General features: G+C 38.6%; 1 protein-coding gene across 3 annotated transcripts in view; it reads right to left on the bottom strand.

The window, feature by feature from the left end:
- Nucleotides 1–20840, bottom strand: part of kcp (kielin cysteine rich BMP regulator) — a 76886-nt gene that overhangs the window by 42194 nt on the left and 13852 nt on the right. For all 3 annotated transcript variants that reach the window (XM_057836040.1, XM_057836041.1, XM_057836042.1), the window contains 13 exons: nt 12588–12646; nt 12395–12488; nt 9151–9233; nt 7429–7525; nt 7285–7364; nt 7122–7207; nt 6956–7046; nt 6756–6855; nt 1312–1397; nt 1152–1245; nt 923–1072; nt 532–638; nt 361–454 (listed from right to left, as the gene is read on the bottom strand). In XM_057836040.1, the coding sequence (XP_057692023.1) occupies nt 361–454; nt 532–638; nt 923–1072; nt 1152–1245; nt 1312–1397; nt 6756–6855; nt 6956–7046; nt 7122–7207; nt 7285–7364; nt 7429–7525; nt 9151–9233; nt 12395–12488; nt 12588–12646 (1221 nt within the window). The remainder of the gene's footprint in view (nt 1–360; nt 455–531; nt 639–922; nt 1073–1151; nt 1246–1311; nt 1398–6755; nt 6856–6955; nt 7047–7121; nt 7208–7284; nt 7365–7428; nt 7526–9150; nt 9234–12394; nt 12489–12587; nt 12647–20840) is intronic.

Below are 20840 nucleotides of genomic sequence, written 5' to 3'. Positions count from 1 at the left end.
TTTTTCTCTTATCCCGGCTAGCCGATAAAATCAGAGGATTCTAATAAAAAATTTAAATAAAATAAAAAATGATTTTTTTTAAGCATCAAGTTAACATAATTTTTAATGCTTCACACATTTAATTTTATGCTTTTTACGGCCTGAATTTGGAGAGAAAAAAATTTAATGACTTTTAATGCTTTTTAATGAGCCACATAAACCCAGATAATAACAAGGAGGCTTGGTATGGTATGGACATGACTAAGGAGGAACTTGACGTAACTACTCAAATTAACCGCAGAGCTCTGAACAATATTTCCTGTTACACGCTTTACTATTCAAATGCGCTCAACAAAACTCCTGTAAAGCTCTTAAAGTCACCTGGACATTTGGGGCAGCACTCTCCTGGTGCCGTGTACGGGTTGCTGCAGTTGAGCGTTGGACAAGAGTTTCTCTCGCACTCCACGGTGCCATGCTAAGAAGAAAAGGTAGGTGGAGGACACAGGGTCAGCAGGTAGGAATGTGAAGTCGAAGGATTGACTCAATGCTCACCAGGCAGGTGCAGATGTGGCACGGCCGCTCGGGCGTCCCAAACTTCTGCCCGTTGCTGTAGATACGGTGTAGAAACGTGCAGCTGTCGCATGCTGCACAGCAGGAGCCTGGAGCAGCATGCACAAGTCAAATTTTGTTATATTTGTGCAATTTCATACTTTTTTTTTCTTCAGTATAAGTTTATTGCAAAAAAGAAAATCCACTTATCTTATTTGAATATTCTTGTAAAATTAAGATTCATTTTCTCACCTAAAATTATGCATACATTTCTGGTTTGCATGATTTCTTCCCCCGATAAAAATAATTACATTTTCCTCTTTTAAGATTCTATTCACTTTAAAATGACTTCTCCTACATGACTTCAAGCACACACACACACACAATTGATTACCTGTGGGCTTGGTAGGATGCAGACAGTTGGTGGCGGGACACTGAATGCGGGTGCACTGTGGGGCTCCGTCTACACACGTGCACCTGGAGCAAGGATCCCTGGGATGCCATTTGGAGCCGTCTTCGTACTCAGAGCCCTCAAAAATGCATGCTGCATAAAAAAAAATAAAAATAAAAAAAAAAACAATACAGTAGTGTCAATAATCAAGTGTGAACTTTTGAGTATCTACCTTTGCAGAAGGGGCAGCATTGATGTGGCTCTCGTATGGGGTTGGAGCATTTCACGGGTGGGCACTTTTCTTCATGGCAAACAACGTTTCCGCTCTGTAACGTGGCAAATGCGCGTCATAGAATGATGCAGAATGGTAGAAAATGGCTATGCGGACTCGCCTTACACCTGCACTGCAGGCAGGGTCCACTTCCGGGTGGGACGAAGACTTTTCCGTCGGCGTACACCCGCCCGTCAAACTCACACTCTGCAATAGCATACACACAATGACATTTAAAAACATTACAATTACTACTAGAGATGATCACGTCATTTTCAAAGTATCGGAATCGGCAAAAAAATATCGGCCATGCCTTTTTTTATTAATATGTATATATTCTTTTATTAAATCGTTTTCTAATTGTATTTAACGTTGCAGACATAATATGTTACACTTATCCAGAGTCTTTAGTTTAGGCTTAAGGTAGGGTTATCAAATTTATCCCAATAACGGCAGTATTTAATTTTTTAAAATGTATCACGTTAAAATATTTAACGCAAATAATGCATGCACTGCACGAACCACTCACGCATTGTCGCGCTCCATCTGTAATGACGCCGTTTTGCCTATATAGAGAGCTAAAAGGCAATAAGTAGAGTGAATTTTGGCAGCCTTTGGAACCTTATTTTAATTGGCTAAAGCCTTACAATCCCTCTCCCAATGATTAGAGATATCATGAGAAGAAATGTAGGGAAGCAAGGTAGCAATTGATCTCTTTCTTAACACCATAAGATATATCCCATCGCAGAGAAGATATATGAATTGGTAGCACGACGCACAGTCGTGGTTTCACTTGTCATGGTTCCACTTCGCATCATGCATTGGGCATGCCTTCAGTATCATTTACTGAAAGCTCAACAAATACACTAGATGGCAATATTTAGTCACAATATACAAAGTCACAAGTCTTTCTATCTGTGGATCCCTCTCACAGAAAGAATGTTAATAATGTAAATGCCATCTTGAGGATTTATTGTCATAATAAACAAATACAGTACTTACGTATGTACTGTATGTTGAATGTATATATTCGTCCGAGTTTTATTCATTTTTTTCTTAATGCATTGCCAAAATGTATATGATCGGGAAAAATTATCGGGAATGATTGGAATTGAATCGGGAGCCAAAAAAAGCAATCGGATCGGGAAATATCGGGATCGGCAGATACTCAAACTAAAACGATCGGGATGGGATCGGGAGCAAAAAAACATGATCGGAACAACCCTAATTACTACAAAACCTTAATATATACCGTATTGGCCCGAATATAAGACGGTGTTTTTTGCATTGAAATAAGATTGAAAAAGAGGGAGTCTTCTTATATTCGCAGTCTAGACATTATACCCATTCACGACGCTAGATGGCGCAAGATATCATTGAAGCAACGTTCTGTCATGACAGATCTCAGCTACTAGTTTAACCAGTTTGCATTATTTTATTGGAATGTTTTTCCTTATTCAGATTTGTTTCAGGACTTCAGTTACAGTTAGACTTCCCTTTGATAGTTAATCCAGTTATTGCAATTTTGTTGTTTTATCACAATAGATTGGTTTATTTACATTTCAAAAACCAGAAGCCATTCATTTACGAATGTGATTGCACTTTAGTTTACATATTTAAATGTTCAGATATTAAGATTTGAATGAGGCAAAATAACACGCTTTTTCTCTCAAATATATTGTTATAATCATTTGTTTCAGATGTACTGTGATTATTTTCTGTATAAAAGTTAATATGGTGTTCAAAAAGTCTTTTTTGAAACTTGAATCTTGAAAAAGAGGGGGTCGTCTTATAATCAGGGCCGTCTTATATTCGGGCCAATACGGTACATATGGCTGTAGCTGTCGATTATTTTAGTAGTCGATTAATGGATGAACTAGTTAGTTTGAATAATCGATTACAATACCTGAGCTGAGCCTTAAACAGTATAAAAAATAGATAAATAAATGAGGATCTCAGTACAACAAAAGAACAATTGGCTAACTTAAATAGCAAAAGTCCGCTAGCCTAAATGCTTTAAAATGCTGGTTCTTTTTTTTTTTATTTTTTTATTTTTTTTAAATAAAGCTCTTAACAAATGGTTCAAACACATAATTCAACAAAAAAAAAAAACGGCAAAATATACCCATCAACTAAATTACGAATGTATTAAAAACCATTAGCTCAAACAAAAACTTAGCTTATGTTGGTCTTAACAGGGAGCAGCTGGATTCAGCCATTCAAAATGAGCTGTCATAGTCACGGTCGCCATGAGAGGCCAGTGTATCCACCCAAATCAATAAAACTAAATGCAAACACTTTCAAAACAACCCATTACAACACGAATACTCGAAGAAGCAAAATTTAATTAGAATCTTTTTTATAATCCAATTACTCGAGCTAATCGATTAATCGTTGCAGCACTAATATATTATGTCACCAACTACTTTTTTCATAAATATACAGTAAATGCTGAGAATACGTAAGGTTTTTTCGCTAAGTATGTTGCAATATTTTTGCTAAATAAGTTTATTTTTACATTTTCAACTCGAAATTTTTACTCCTTGAAAATGTCCCACCAAAATGCATTGGAATGTCATTAAAAAAAAAATTTTAAAAAATAAAAATAAAAAATCTCAAAGGTAGGAATGTTTTCACTGAAAGTATGTATTTTGTTTGAAAATCAACAAAACAAAACAAACAGTTTTTTCAACTCATTCCTTATTTGGTTGCTGTATTTAAGGGACTTATGTATTGTATTGTATATATTTATGTATCGATTTTCTGCAAGCAAAATATAATCCTAAAATATTCTTGTTTTTTACGCTTGAAATTTAAACTTTTATTTTGAAAATATTTTTTTTCTAGACATAATTTTCTTAAAAATCCATTCCAGTCTTTTTGAAAACCTCTGAATTTTTTCTTACAAATAAAATACTTTGTTAAAGTTATCCCTCGCTGCGTCGCGGCTCCACTTTTGCGCCCTCAGCGCATCGTAGATTTTTAAAAATCTTGTTATTATAAGAATATGAGAGTTCTAAAAATATATTTATGTACACTCTATTTACATCTACGTATGTATATACACTTACACCCCCCCACACACACACATATCACATGAGAGTGAGAGAATGAATGTACACTCTGTATTATTTATACTTTTTATACATTATTTTATGTATGTTATTTATATTATTAATATATTATAATACATGTTTCAAACTATTCTATATACTATACTATACTATACTATACTATACTATACTATACTATACTATACTATACTATACTATACTATACTATAACATATGCATTTATAGGGTTTTATATACACTAATTGATATAACATATAGACCAAAAAAAAAGTATGTTAAAAATGGGGAGGGTGACACTACTTTATGGTTTTTCACTCGACTCGGTCAGTTCTGGTCCGTCTGCATTACCAGTGATAAGATAGGGATCACTTTATTTCTATCCTTTTCTTGAAAATGCATAACTTTTGTTCTCAAACAGACATTTATTTTTAGAGCGCAGAGGGAGGTCTCAAGTTCTTGCTCACTTTGTCCTTGCTATTCTTTTTATTAAAATCAAAATTAAATTACCACTCTTCCATTATTCGTGGACAGATTATATTCTAAGGAGGTATAAGCATTGCACCTTGTAGCCCGATTTTTTTTTTTTTTTAACCCCGGCTCAAGGCTGATTAGTTACATGAATGAACTGCGGACTTAATGTGACCTGTAGGTTCCGAGTTAGCCAGTAGAGGGCATGTGCGCTCTTTGGTTGTGTTTTTGATATCAACAGACTGATGAGACGTTTAGGGAGCGAGCAAGGTGGTTGTGGTTCGTTTCTAAATTCTTTTACATTTGATGAAATCTATAGTTCCAATGTTTTCTCCTAAATAGTGTATGTAGTATACACTGCTGGCCAAAAGTATTGGCACCCCTGCAATGCTGTGAGATAATGGTCAATTTTTCCCAGAATATGATTGCAATTACAAATGCTTTGGTAGTAATATCTTTATCATAGACTTCATAACATAGATTTTTGAAGTCTATGTCTTATTTTGCTTGCAGTGAAAAAACACAAAAGAGAATGAAAAGAAAAAATTAAATCAGTATTTACACAAAACTGCAAAAATGGGCCAGGCAAAAGTACTGTATTGGCACCCTCAGCCTAATAGTTGGTAGCACAACCTTTAGACAAAATAAGTGTGAACAACCACTTCCGGTATCCATCAATGAGTTTCTTACAATGCTCTGCTGGAATTTTAGACCATTCTTCTTTGGCCAACTGATCCAGGTCTCTGAGATTTGAAGAGTGCGTTCTCCAAACTGCCCTTTTCAGATCTCTCCACAGGTGTTCAATGGGATTCAGGGATGGGACTCATTGCTGGCCACTTTAGAAGTCTCCAGTGCTTTTTCTCAAACCATTTTCTAGTGCTTTTTGAAATGTGTTTTGGGTCATTGTCCTGCTGGAAGACCCATGACCTCTGAGGGAGACCCAGCTTTCTCACACTGGGCTGTCCATTATGCTGCAAAAACTGTTGGTAATCTTCAGACTTCATAATGCCATGCACACGGTCAAGCAGTCCAGTGCCAGAGGCAGCAAAGCAGCCCCAAAACATCAGGGAACCTCTGCCATATTTGTCTGTGGGGACAGTGTTCTTCTCTTTGAAGGCCTCATTTTTTTCCCTGTAAACTCCATGTTGATGCCTTTTCCCAAAAAGCGCTACTTTTGTCTCATCTGACCAGAGAACATTCTTCCAAAACATTTTTGAATTTCTCAGTAAGTTTTGGCAAACTCCAGCCTGGCTTTTTTATGTGTCTGGGTCAAAAGTGGGGTCTTCCTGGGTACCCTACCATAGAGTCCCTTTTCATTCAGACGCCGACGGATAGAACGGGTTGACACTGTTGTACCCCCGGACTGCAGGACAGCTTGAACTTGTTTGGATGTTAGTCAAGGTTCTTTATTGAACATCCGCAAAATCTTTCGTTGAAATCTCTCGTCAAATTTTCTTTTCCGTCCACATCTAGGAAGGTTACTTTACACTTATTGATGACACTGCGCACAGTATACACAGGAACATTCAGGTCTTTGGAGATGGACTCGTTGCCTTGAGATTGCCCATACTTCTTCACAATCTTGCTTCTCAAGTCCTAACAGTTCTTTGGTGTTCTTTCTTTAGTCTATGCTCAATGTGGTACACACAAGAACACAGGGCAGAAGTGAGTCAACTTTAATCCATTTTAACTGGCTGCAAGTCTGATTTAGTTATTGCCACCACCTGTGCCACAGGTAAGTAACAGGTGCTGTTAATTGCACAAATTAGAGGAGCATCACATGATTTTTCAAAGGGGGCCAATACAAAAAAAGAGTTTGTGTAAAATGATAATGATTTTTTTCCCATCCTTGATTGTGTTTTTTCATTGCAAGCAAAATAAGTGAAGATATTACTACCAAAGCATTTGTAATTTCAATCATTTTCTGGGAGAAATTGACCATTATCTGACGGAATTGCGGAGGTGCCAATACTTTTGGCCAGCAGCGTAGCGTAACGGAGTGTAGCCGACAGTCTCCACAAACCATTGCAAGTTGGACAACATTCTCCCTTGCGTTTCGCCGGGTGGTTGCAACGCGGCGCAGGACACGATGCCTCCGTGCGCTCACAGGACACTTCGCCTGCCTGACGAAACACAATGACACTTTCCATGATGCTCACGTCAGCATAACAATATCCTTGTCAAGTAAAAGATTGAGCACAACGATAGCAATTCACAACTCACCGCGCAGCGGCACTCGATGCAGGGGTCACCTGTTGACGGAAACTTCTGTCCGTCCACGTACACTCGAGACTCATACTCGCATTGATCACACCTATGAGTCACATGAACATACTCATACTGGACGGATAGAATTCACTGATTAGTTATTTGTAGGCAACCGTGTTACCGTGGGCAACAGTCTCCGGGACGATGCACGGGATTTTGACAAAACAGGGCAGGACAAGGGTGAGGTAAACATGCCACATTTCCATCCTGAAAAAGAGAACGTTCATGACATCAGTGTGTATTCAGGCACTCTTGAAATATGTTATTTTGGTTATTCAGCATACCAGACATGAACATTGTTCACAGCGATCTCCTGTAGAGATCGCAGCTCCATTTGGGAAGTGTTGGCCATTCACACCACAGCCTGAAAGACACCAACTCACACTTACACAAACCACTTCTATGTTTATGTGACAAGATATGCACACCTTGACACACTGGACAGCAGGCGTTTTGTGGAGGAGACGCAGGGTTGGTACACAGCAAGGAGGGGCACGGCTCCCTCTCGCAGCGAATGTCACCCTCCTGGGAGCATAGCCCACCGTTAAATGGTCCAAATTTCAGGACATGACAAAAAAGCAAAACGACAGACTTCATTATCAGTTGACAAGACAGCTCCTACAAACATTGCGCCGTTGGGGGCCAACCCAGGCAGAGCGTTTGGCTTTCACAGTGATAAACTCAAACATACACTGCGTTCAAACACCAGATTTAGGTGGAAAAAGGATGAAGATTTTACTGCATACAAGCAGGCAGGAGTATCTCAAGAGTGATTTGGTCATTGATTCAATGTAAGTATTATATAAAATAGGCCAATGCATGCACTTTGAAATGTTGTGGAAAAAAATGCTAATATTTACGTAAAATGAATGATAATGCTTGTTTTTTTGTTTTTAACCAAGAATCGAGACCGTTTTACGTTCACATCTATAGAAATTCCGTGATTTTCGCATTTATTTACAAGAACTTTCAACTTAAAAAGCTCTTTGTTTTGTGAAGGCCACCACGTTGGATTACACAAAAGCGTAACTTTAGCTTGAAATATTTTCGTGAAATGAATGATAACTGCCCATTTCATTTTATTTTTTGCTTTTATCCAAGAATATAAACTTTTTTATGTTCATATCAATAGAAGTTCCAGGATGAACGCATTTATTTACAAGAATTTTTAACCTAAAAAGCTGTGATGGCCGCCTGTTGTATTTTGTATCCATACACTGTAGCGTAACTTTACATTCAAATGATCAGGTAATTTTCGGCCAACTGCCCGTTTTTTGGGTGGGGCAAAAAAGTAGTAATTTAGACATTTCTGCGCACATACAAAAAAATTGTGTGTTTTATTTTATGTAACATTTCAATCAAAAAACGGCAAGGCGGCCAGATAGCCGGCAAGATGAGACAATAATAACATCGGAATTCAACCTAAAAAAGTTTTGATTGAAAAATGCAAATTTTGCTTTTGTTGAGTAAAATTAAGATGATTCCGCATGCTTTCCTCAAGTATTAAGTTTCTGATGTGAAAATTGAGTGATATATTAGCTGTTGAAAACTTGCACTAAGTAAAAAAAATAAATAAATAAAAAAAATTGCTATTTTGGGTAAAAATTTATATGATATGTTCAATATTGCTATTGATCCTGAAAATATACTGTAGGTGATTAGCATTTGGTGATTTTTGGGCATCTAGCATAACATTTGAGAATGTTATAGCCATTTTAAGTTTTGTTATACTGCACATGTATAAAAAAAAAAAAATAGTTAATCGGGATTTTATTAGGGCACGACTTTGAATTTTTTTATGTCGCTGCTCATGGAGATTCGTATATGCCTAAGGGAGGTGCCTGTTTTGGTTTTAGGTCACTAGCGGCTTTGGTTTTGAAAATATTGGAATTTTAAGTTTTTGAAAATAGGCCCCCTACGGATCGGCCCCGAGCCTCGTGTCCCGTCAACTGATAGTGAAGTTTGAAATGAAACCAATGACTGAATTCCACTACCACCACACATGATCATTATTTAATAAAATGGATACTGTATCTTTTTTGTGCTATTTTCGTACAGTTGCGTGCCATGACATACTACAGTACTTCTACAGTAAAACAAGTATCTATCTGAGAAAAATTTGAGGAAACAGTAACATGAATTCTACTCACCAAACAGTGGCAGACATCACATGGACTCTCGGCTGGCCTCCATTTTGCATCGTACTCATAACGTACACCAGAAAGTACGCAGCCTGGTGACACAAATTCACCAATTCTTGTACATATGCGTATGCAACATATGCAACATTATCTGCGGAACTCTTTAAAATTTTAAATGAATTGTTTGTTTGTCTATGAAAACCTTTGGAATCTCTTGATGATTATGAGCTATATAAATAAATCCCACATGACTTTTTAAAATCTAAAATAAAAGACTTTTGGACATAATTCATCCACAAAACTATGGGCCGACTCGTCGAAAAGGTATGTGAAATTAAAAAAAAAAAAAAAAAATTGTAATTACCGTATTGCCCCGAATATAAGACGGTTTTTTTTCCATTGAAATATGACTGAAGAAGTGGGGGTCGTCTTATATTCGCGGTCTAGACGTCATACCCATTCACGACGCTAGATGGCGCCAGATATCATGGAAGCGATGTGCTGTCATGACCGTTCTCAGCTACTTTCAAGTTTAACCAGTTTGCATTATTTTATTGCAGTGTTTTTCCTTATTCAGATTTGTTTCTAGACTACAGTTTCAGTTCAACTTCACTTTGATGGTTAATGCAGTGAAGGGAAAAGGTACCGTTCTCGCACACACCATATTATTGTTTGCATTAGTCTAACACATTCATCTAACTATAGTTTAGGCAGACTTCACTCAATGCCCTTGACACAGTAAAGTTAATCACCTTATCGGCGCTCATGAGGGGGAAAAGGAAAAATGGTACAGTTTCTCGTAGGCACAGTCTAACTGTTTGCATTACTCGAACACACGTAATCAATCAGGGAATAGTATCATTTCTCATATTCACTGTTGGACTGCACTACTCTAACACACCTAATGTAAAATAAATAGCACACCATAGTTTAAAGAAACAGAATAGATACACAACGCCATCTTATCATAGAAGCCCAAAAGTGTGCGCCGCAAGCAAGATTGACGCACCAACTCTGGCAATCAGTCCTCCTGACAAACGAACAAGGACAAAGACCAGCGCGCTTTGTCCTAAAACAAGTAGTGCCAGCCCGGATAACAAAGTTGATAGCAGGCGCTTGTGACGTCAAGACCAGCGGTCGCTGTGGCAACCACATCCCATCCATGCATGAACCTCAACAGCCCGAAACCGGCCAGAGAGGGATGATCCCAAAGCAACGCCCGGACACACCTTTGGCCGGCCCACAGACTTAAAAAAACACTGGACACCGAGATAAGGCAGATTTTGCTGCTCGGAAACATTTGCTATGTAGCCTTGTTTTGGATCTAGAATTGTCCCTCCGTCGTCTGTTTTTGCCTTGTTTTTGACCACTGTCGACGAATAAATTGTCAACCTGTTTTCGGTGAGTGTTCTTCAAACTTTTGAAACATGGAGTCAGTACAAAGGGTTAAAATAAGAAGGGAACGCGCAAAGTTCCGCCTTCCCGGTTGGCGCGCGCGGAGGCAGCATCGGCAGAGCGGCACTTTGTTCGGCTGTCGCTGTTTCCGTGCGCCTTAGCCGGGGGGGCGAATTTCAACAGCACTTATTGCAATTTTGTTGTTTTATCACAATAGATTGGTTTATTTACATTTCAAAAACCAGAAGCTATTCATTTACGAATGTGATTGCACTTTAGTTTACATGTTTAAATGTTCAGATATTAAGATTTGAATGAGGCAAAATAACATGCTTTTTCTCTCAAATATATTGTTATAATCATTTGTTTCGGATGTACTGTAATTATTTTCTGTATAAAAATTAATTTGGTGTTCAAAAAGTCTTTTTTCAAATTTGTGTCTTGAAAAAGAGGGGGTCATCTTATAATCAGGGCCATCTTATATTCGGGCCACTACGGTAAATATACAAAATATACAAAAATAATGGTTTTATTTCTCTTCTTCTATGTATAAAAACTGAGCATTTTGCTTTTTAGAACTTATTTTTCTCATAAATGGGAACTTTTTCCTTTGTGAAAATGAGACAGGAAGCTTATTGCCGTCTTAATTTAAAAAAAAAAAAAAAAAACTCAAAAAGATACAACTTTTTCTTGGAAACACGCACAGGCTGATGGTTTCCCTCTACTGGCTAACTCGTAACCTACAAAAGGCTGCCCTCTATTGGCTAACTCTGAACTATAATTCCGCACTTCTAAGCAAACTAATATGCATTATATAATTTGTCCAGTTATATACAGTGGGGCATATAAGTATTAAGTCAACCACTAATTGTGCAAGTTCTCCCACTTGAAAATATTAGAGAGGCCTGTAATTGTCAACAAGGAAAATCTCAACCATGAGAGACACAATGTGGAAAAAAAAAAAAAACAGAAAATCACATTGTTTGATTTTTAAAGAATTTATTTGCAAATCATGGTGGAAAATAAGTATCTGGTCAATACCAAAAGTTCATCTCAATACTTTGTAATGTACCCTTTGTTGGCAAAAACGGAGGCCAAACGTTTTCTGTAACTCTTCACAAGCTTTTCACACACTGTTGCTGGTATTTTGGCCCATTCCTCCATGCAGATCTCTTCTAGAGCAGTGATATTTTGGGGTTGTCGTTGGGCAGATTCAGTCTTCCCAGCCTGGTGCAGGTCTACAATTTTGTCTCTGGTGTCCTTCGACAGCTCTTTGGTCTGGGCCATAGTGGAGTTTGGAGTGTGACTGACTGAGATTGTGGACAGGTGTCTTTTATACCGATAATGAGTTAAAACAGGTGCCATTAATACAGGTAACCAGTGGCGCCTCGTTAGAAGAAGTTAGACCTGTTTGACAGTCAAAAATCTTGCTTGTTTGTAGGTGACCAAAGACTTATTTTCCACTCTAATTTGGAAATAAATTCTTTAAAAATCAAACAATGTGATTTTCTGTTTTTTTCCCCCAACATTCTGTTTCTCATGGTTGAGGTTTACCCATGTTGACAATTACAGGCCTCTCTAATATTTTCAAGTAGGAGAACTTGCACAATTAGTGGTTGACTAAATACTTATTTGCCCCACTGTATATAGCTACAAAGTTTCAAGATGACTGGTTCGTGAATGACGGAGGAATGGGACTTCAAAGTTAGTGTCCACAAGAACAAGAACAACAACCTGAGTGGTGACTTCACATGCCTTCAGCCTATAATAATAATTAAAATATTGGCATGTGCAGTATTTAGATTATATTTGGACACACCAAACTGGATGATGTAACAGTGAGCCAACCATGTGTTACCTTTGCATCTCTGGCAACACTCCCCGGGTACGCTCTCTGTTTGTGTGCAGTGCAGCGGTGGGCAACGCACCGACGAACAATCCCTCTCGCCCCCCTGCATTGCCAAAGAGAAGACATTTTTCTTTTAACATTTATTGGCTTAAATTCTCCCAATTTACTAGTGTGACGCATTGTGAGTGTTTAAAATACTCACCCCGCATGTGTTGGCACTGTGGGACACATTATGAATTCTTGTGTCTTGTGGCTCACAGTCTAGGGAAAAATAGACAACAAGCATCATGTTGTGGTTATTCAGTAGCCTGTTTGTGTGTTTGTGAGAGAGTAATACAAGAAGCAGGAGTGAGAGCACTGCTGGGCAACTAAAAGAGGAATGTGGAAATAATGGTGTCACCCCCTCATGCGCCAACATTGTCTCAGTGTATCAGCAGCAGGTTTTCACCAGGTCACTGCTTGGGGAACATCTGGCTCCACTCTTAATGACAGAGCGGCGGGCCTGTGATGTCACATGATTCACGGGAGAGAGTCAGTTAACTCATTGGCTGCCATTGGTAGGAGTGGGAACACCTTGTTACCTCACGATATGATACAAAGCTCATGATAACGATGATCTGACGACATGGCGATCCATCCCTCCCACTTCAAACAGATTGAACGTCTATGGCGGTCATTGGCAGCCAATGCCGGGCAATAAGGTAATTTTGCACGCTCACACTTGCACAGCCCCCATTTCGACAACATGCCGTCTCCTCCGCCCCCTTCGAACAAGAGGGAAATTATAAGGTTTTTTTGGCCAGCAGCAGCCACTGTAAGTAATTTCAAAAGACACCAATGTTGTGGGGGTGGGAAACACACCACTATTTTTGCTACTGAAAGTCCGACCTGCATCATAGTTAGCATAATATTCAACTGTGTGAACTTGCTAACCTGAAAAACCCTAGTAGGAAGCTGCTTAGAGAGAAGTGTCCTTCTGTTTGTGTTTTCTACTGTTAACGTTAATTAAACTGAGAAATGTAGCGAACCCTGCTGGAAGCTATAGAACCAGAAAAACGTGAGCAAGAAGCTGCTTAGAGAGAGAGGGTTGCTGCATGAACTCATACGTTGCTCACACAACATAACATACACACAACATAATCATATTTAACTATGTACATAAAAAAAAAAGAACCTTGGGATGCTGTGAGCTACCCACACTAGCGTTGCGATCGACATCGACGTAATGAGCACCCCTGATTTAGCATATCAATTAATTAGGTTCATATTCGTGAGCAATGTAGCCCTGACCCCGTTCACTGAATCTGTTTGGTCGTATTTATGTCCCATCCCGAGCAAAAAATGTACATGCAGATTATGCTGTTACACTGTCCCTACCAATGTTGAGACCAAACCTACGCCCTTGCATTCTAGGGTGATCATATTTTGATTTCCAAAAAGAGGACACAAATAGCAGACATAAATAATCCACGTTTAGTCTTATATTCAAAGTTTATATGGATTGATAGCATGCACGCACTGTGCATGCATGACGCACACATATACGGACAGTTTGCCCCGACTCTCGGCCGTGTAAGCAATTTTGAAATATTGCTCATCTGGAGCCCAGAGCTCCCCACCCCCATTTTATTTTTTATATGACTTCTGTCAAGCTCGCCTCTCCCGAAAAGCCACGTTCAAGCTAGACGCTAACGCTAAAGCACAGCTTCATCCCTCTTTGCTGACGTAATGTCTGCATGAATTCCAATTTGAGGGACTTGACAATTCAGACTGCAGCCACATTTTGGAAAAATGTGTGCCAGATCGGATTTTAACCACATATGAAAGTGACCTAGATCGGATTTGAAATGTTCCACTTTTATGCGACCTGTCCCGTTCAGACCATCTACTTACAGTGGTATGAAAAAGTATCTGAACCTTTTGGAATTTCTCACATTTCTGCATAAAATCACCATCAAATGTGATCTGCTCTTTGTCAAAATCACACAGATGAAAAAAACAGTGTCTGCTTCAACTAAAACCACCCAAACATTTATAGGTTTTCATATTTTAATAAGGATAGCATGCAAACAATGACAGAAGGGGTAAAATGAGTAAGTGAACCATCGCATTTAATATTTTGTAGCCTCGCGTTTGGCAGCAATGACTTCAACCAGACGCTTTTTGTAGCTGCAGATCAGTCTGGCACATTGATCAGGACAAATCTTAGCCCATTCTTCTCTACAAAACTGCTGTAGTTCAGTCAGATTCCTGGGATGTCTGCTATGAATCACTGTCTTCAGGTCATGCCAAAGCATCTCAATGGGGTTCAAATTTTGACTTTGACCTGGCCACTCCAGAACGTGTATTTTGTTCTTCTGAAACCATTCTGAATTTGATTTACTTCTGTGTTTTGGATCATTGTCTTGTTGCCACATCCATCCTCTTTTTGGCTTCAACTGCCGACAGACGGCCTCAGGTTTTCCTGCAAAACACTCATCAATGATTGGGCACACACCCGACTTAAATTGTATGGTAAAAATCTCCTTAGGCAGAGAGTTCACTTACTTCTTTTTCCCCCTTGTCTCATTGTTTGCATGCTATCCTCATTAAAATATAAAAACCTATAAATGTTTGGGTGGACACCGTTTGTTCATCTGTGTGCTTTTGACAAAGATCAGATCATATTTGATGGTGATTTAATGCAGGAATGTGAGAAGTTCCATAAGGTTTAGATATTTTTTCGTACCACTGTAATGCTTGACTCGAGTCAGAAAAACACGAAAAAATCGGATTTGTACATTAAGACCTTCGGTATGAACCTAGCCATCATGTCACCAGAATTAGGACTGGTTTCATATCAGTTACAGTATAAAATTTAATAATACTAAATACTACACTGTTTCTACGTTTATTTTACAGTTTCCCTTTTTTTTTTTTTTAAACCCTTTTAGTGGTCACTACAGTGACTATTCAAAAGTTGACACTTAAAACCTTTAATCCTTTATACAATATAGCGAGTGGCTATTTTTTTGTTAATTAAAATTAAAAACTTTTTTTAAACACTTAAGATCGTTAAACCTTTATAGGGCAACTGACTGTTTTTGGTCATTCTAAAGAAATTAAATGTTAGCAATTATTATATTACATATATTAATATATATATCCGCGACCCTCGTGAGGATGAAGCGGCATGGAAAATGAATGAATGAATAATATATATATATATATATATATATATATATATATATATATATATATATATATATATATATATATATATATATATATATATATATATATATATATATATATATTTATATATATATATTTTTTTTTAATTAATAATCATTATTGTATTTTATATATAACGTAATTTTCGCACTATAAGGCGCACCTGACTATAAGCCGCCACCCACCAAATGTGACTCAAAAACTGCATTTGTTCATAGATAAACCTCACTGGACTATAAGCCACAGCTGTCCTCACTGTATTATGGTATATTTACACCAAAAGATATTAACCGGTAACACTTCATTAGACAGTGGCATTATGTGACGATCAGAAGACCAAAACAACCACCACGAAGCTTTGAACCAATTGACTGCAAAGCTTCATTGCTTTAAGAAGCTTCATTTGGCCATCACTGGTCCCTTGGAGGAGGCAGCCAACCTTTTTTGCTACCTGCTGTCAACACCTTTGTTGTCCAACATGCCTCGTAGTATGCATTGCAGTGCTACAGATGTAAATAACAATCAAAATTCATGTTCTGTGCTAATTATTTCTTCAGTTACTGTTCCAGTTGTTTCATTAATTGCTAGTTATGGTATTTGGTAACACGTTATTTGACAGTGGTGCCATAAGACTGCCATTAGACCAGGGGTGTCCAAACTTTTTGCAAAGGGGGCCAGATTTGGTGTGGTAAAAATGTGGGGGGCCGACCTTGGCTGAATTCCTTTACGTATAGAACAACATATTTAAGCAAATTTTAGAAAGCCATTCTGTGTGTCACATTTGCATTATTATTTCTTTTTAATTAAAATTTTCAACAATCTCGCAACTAGCCTTTGTGGTGTTTGCTTTCGACTCTCGGGTTCTTGCGAAATACTGCTGCTGTGAAATTAAAGTAGCTTCCAGTTGCTTCAATTTCTCGCTACGTATTATAGCTTTCCTGTAATCTTGTCGTGTATGTCAGCGTGTCTTGTTTGGTAATATCGCCTCACATTGAACTCTTTAAAAACACCTCCGTGAAGTTGGCCCCCCATCAGACGCAAATTTATATAAAAATTATGTCAATCGTTTGTGCTATGATTGTGCTCGTTTGTGCTGCAAAAAGTTTCGTTTGTGCCATCATCGTTTTGCAGTTATTAAACATTGTTTTTTTAGGTCATCCAGAGTTCACCTAGCCCCCCATCTGCGGCGGAATGGAACCCCGGTGGTGTCATTTGATTCTGCCTCGTTAGTGCTGGATTGTGCTGCAAAAAGTTTTGTTTGAACTGCTACGGTTTTCGAGATATTCATAAAAATGTCTAGTGATGACGTCACGCGCAGCCCCCCATCTGCGGCGGAATGGAACGGCGATGATGCCATTTTTTTCTTCGTCGTTAGTGCTGGTTTGTGCTGCAAAAAGTTTTGTTTGTGCCATCAGCGTTTTGCAGTTATTAAACATTGTTTTTTAGGTCATCCAGAGTTCACCCAGCCCCCCATCTGCGGCGGAATGGAACCCCAGTGGTGTCATTTGATTCTGCCTCGTTAGTGCTGGATTGTGCTGCAAAAAGTTTTGTTTAAACTGCTACGGTTTTCGAGATATTCATAAAAATGTCTAGTGATGACGTCACGCGCAGCCCCCCATCTGCGGCGGAATGGAACGGCGATGATGCCATTATTTTCTTCGTTGTTAGTGCTGGATTGTGCTGCAAAAAGCTTTTTTTGAACTGCTACGGTTTTCGAGATATTCATAAAAATGTCTAGTGATGACGTCACGCGCAGCCCCCCATCTGCGCCAGGAATGGAACGGCGATGATGCCATTTTTTTCTTCGTCGTTAGTGCTGGATTGTGCTGCAAAAAGTTTTGTTTGAACTGCTACGGTTTCCTAGATATTCATAAAAATGTCTAGTGATGACGTCACGTGCAGCCCCCCATCTGCGGCGGAATGGAACGGCGATGATGCCATTTTTTTCTTCGTCGTTAGTGCTGGATTGTGCTGCAAAAAGTTTTGATTGAACTGCTACGGTTTTCGAGATATTCATAAAAATGTCTAGTGACGACGTCACGCGCAGCCCGCCATCTGCGGCGGAATGGAACAGCAATGATGCCATTTCTTCCTTCGTCGTTAGTGCTGGATTGTGCTGCAAAAAGTTTTGTTTGAACTGCTACGGTTTTCAAGATATTCATAATAATGTAAAGTGATGCCGTGAGTTTTCAGCGCTGCAGGCCGCACAATAGATCAACGGAGAACGTCACTAAAACCTGCCAATGGACGCAATCTTATTCCTGCACGACGACGACCAAAAAATTTAAACACTGTAAATAAGCCATAATATGTTCAAATCGCCATTTTTAGTCCGAGCCAGTCTAATTATTTCCCTTATTTCACAGGAATAAAGAGCAGGACATGAGACCGCAAGTTGCAGACTGTAGTCAAGGCCGGCCCGCAGTTTAAAAGCTTTTATTAAATTTTTATTTTTTTTATAATTAATTTTTGGTATTGTTGTCATTACAATAAAGAATGTTATTTCAAAGCATTTGTAGTTGTTTATTTATTTATTTATTTTTGCTGCTGTTCCCTCTCCTTTTCAGAGAGGCGCGTCCATGTGAGAACAATATCCTACACACTCAGAAATATATTTAACAAACATTCCCAGCGTTATTTCGTTGTGTAAATGTTTTTATAATACTCATAAAAATATGTAGACTATTTAAATATTGAGTAAACTTGCATTTTTTTTCTGACAACTGTGAATTCGTTACGAAAGACACTTTTATTTATGCACACAAAGGCAAGACAAATGTGATCCTTTTGAATCTTCTCCTCTGTGTGTCTGCAAAACCGCATATACTGTTTTTAATATTAAACTTTCCCTGCGTTATTTCGTTGTGTAATATTTTTATCATGATCATAAAAATATGTCGACTATTTAAACATTAAGAAAACTTGCGTTTTTTCTGCCAACTCGAAGAAATGAAAATAAATTGCTGCTGTGTTTTTTTTCCGCGTCACTCCAACAAATTAAAAAAAAAAAAAATCGGGTTTTTCGGGCTCGGGCCTGCAAATCTAGTTAATTGATCGGGCTCGCGCCGGGTCGGGCCTCAATACCAGCGGGCCGTGTCGGGTCGGGCTGGATTTTTTTAGGCCCGAACTAGGCTCTATTATGAGTATCTCGAAAACTGCAGTTCAAACAAAACTTTTTACAGCACAATACAGCACTAACGACGAAGACAGAAATGGCATCATCGCCGTTCCATTCCGCCGCAGATGGGGGGCTGCGCTTGACGTCATCACTAGACATTTTTATGAATATCTCGAAAACCGTAGCAGTTCAAACAAAACTTTTTGCAGCACAATCCAGCACTAACAACGAAGAAAAAAATGGCATCATCGCCGTTCCATTCCGCCGCAGATGGGGGGCTGCGCGTGACGTCATCACTAGACATTTTTATGAATATCTCGAAAACCGTAGCAGTTTAAACAAAACTTTTTGCAGCACAATCCAGCACTAACGAGGCAGAATCAAATGACACCACTGGGGTTCCATTCCGCCGCAGATGGGGGGCTGGGTGAACTCTGGATGACCTAAAAAACAATGTTTAATAACTGCAAAACGCTGATGGCACAAACGAAACTTTTTGCAGCACAAACCAGCACTAACGACGAAGAAAAAAATGGCATCATCGCCGTTCCATTCCGCCGCAGATGGGGGGCTGCGCGTGACGTCATCACTAGACATTTTTATGAATATCTCGAAAACCGTAGCAGTTCAAACAAAACTTTTTGCAGCACAATCCAGCACTAACGAGGCAGAATCAAATGACACCACCGGGGTTCCATTCCGCCGCAGATGGGGGGGCTAGGTGAACTCTGGATGACCTAAAAAAAACAATGTTTAATAACTGCAAAACGATGATGGCACAAACGAAACTTTTTGCAGCACAAACGAGCACAATCATAGCACAAACGATTGACATAATTTTTATATAAATTTGCGTCTGATGGGGGGCCAACTTCACGGAAGTGTTGTACCGTATTTTAGTGAAGAAATAGTCCAATTTCCACCTATCCTTGAAGCGTCGGCCGTCGCAGTCAACTTTCTTTTTTTTTGTTGATTGTCGCCATTTTAGAAAATTGGGAGTAAAGGGTCACATGGGGTAATGTTACTTTGAGCTGTCATGAGCATTAATGAATGCTTATAACAGATGTCATTTAGTGTGATTCGGCAAATTATCTCACTTTTGAATGGATGTAAAAGATCTGAGCTTGGTAACAAAATTTGCCGCATGACACTTAATGAAGTCTGTCATAAACATTTATTGATGCCCATGACAGTATCATTTCATATTTATGACGGTCTGATGACGCCGCTGTCAAATAAAGCGTTACCAAATACCATAGCAAGCAATTAATGAAACAAATGGAGCACTAACTGAATAAATAATTAGCACAGAATATGAATTTTGATCGTTATTTACATCTGTAGTAATGCAGTGCATGCTGCTAGGAGGCATGTGTTGCCTCCAACTAAGCCGCACTGGACTATAAGCCGCAGGGTTGAAAATGGAGGGAAAAAGTAGCTGCATATAGTCCGAAAATTACAGTATACTAGTACATATATAAATTAATAAGTAATAATAATAGTAATAATAAATGTGCTATTAAAAATTAAGTAAATAAAGCTCAAGTAACACTTCAAATTTGTTGTTTTTTTAAAATAGAATTTAACCCATTGCATGCCATTGACGGCGATAGATGTCCAATTTATTTAAACTAGCATGACTGGACGTGAATGCTCATGGTTCATTGCCATTGACAGCATAATTTGTGAATGAAGAATTCTGGCAACCAAAGCAACCAGTATTTAACTTAACTAAGTTTTTTTTTAACAGAGTAGCTGATTGACCTCAATCTGCAGGATATCCTCGATATGGGACCACACTTATCTGAGGTATTTCCCCTAGATCGCATATCACACAAACGCACACATGACTGACATGAGTGCCTCTGTCGTTGCCGAATGACTTTTTCTTGGCTTGAACTTTTTGGTAAATAATGACTTAAATTGTGTGCACAAGGGGAGTAGTAATCACAAAGAGAGGCAAACTATAGAGTTGCCTGCAGCCAATAAACATTTCCTCTAGCAAACCAAGCATAAATGAGATCAAAGTGTGTGTGTGTGTGTATGCGTTCGTGTCCGTGCGCGTGAAGAGGCCACATCTGGAGTCTCCTCAGCCCGACACACAGAAACATTTAATGGTAACTT

The sequence above is a fragment of the Corythoichthys intestinalis genome, chromosome 5, assembly GCF_030265065.1.
Source record: "Corythoichthys intestinalis isolate RoL2023-P3 chromosome 5, ASM3026506v1, whole genome shotgun sequence".
NCBI lineage: Eukaryota > Metazoa > Chordata > Actinopteri > Syngnathiformes > Syngnathidae > Corythoichthys > Corythoichthys intestinalis.
Note: the sequence above shows the minus strand (reverse complement) of the source record. Positions and strands in the feature narration are given on the sequence as shown.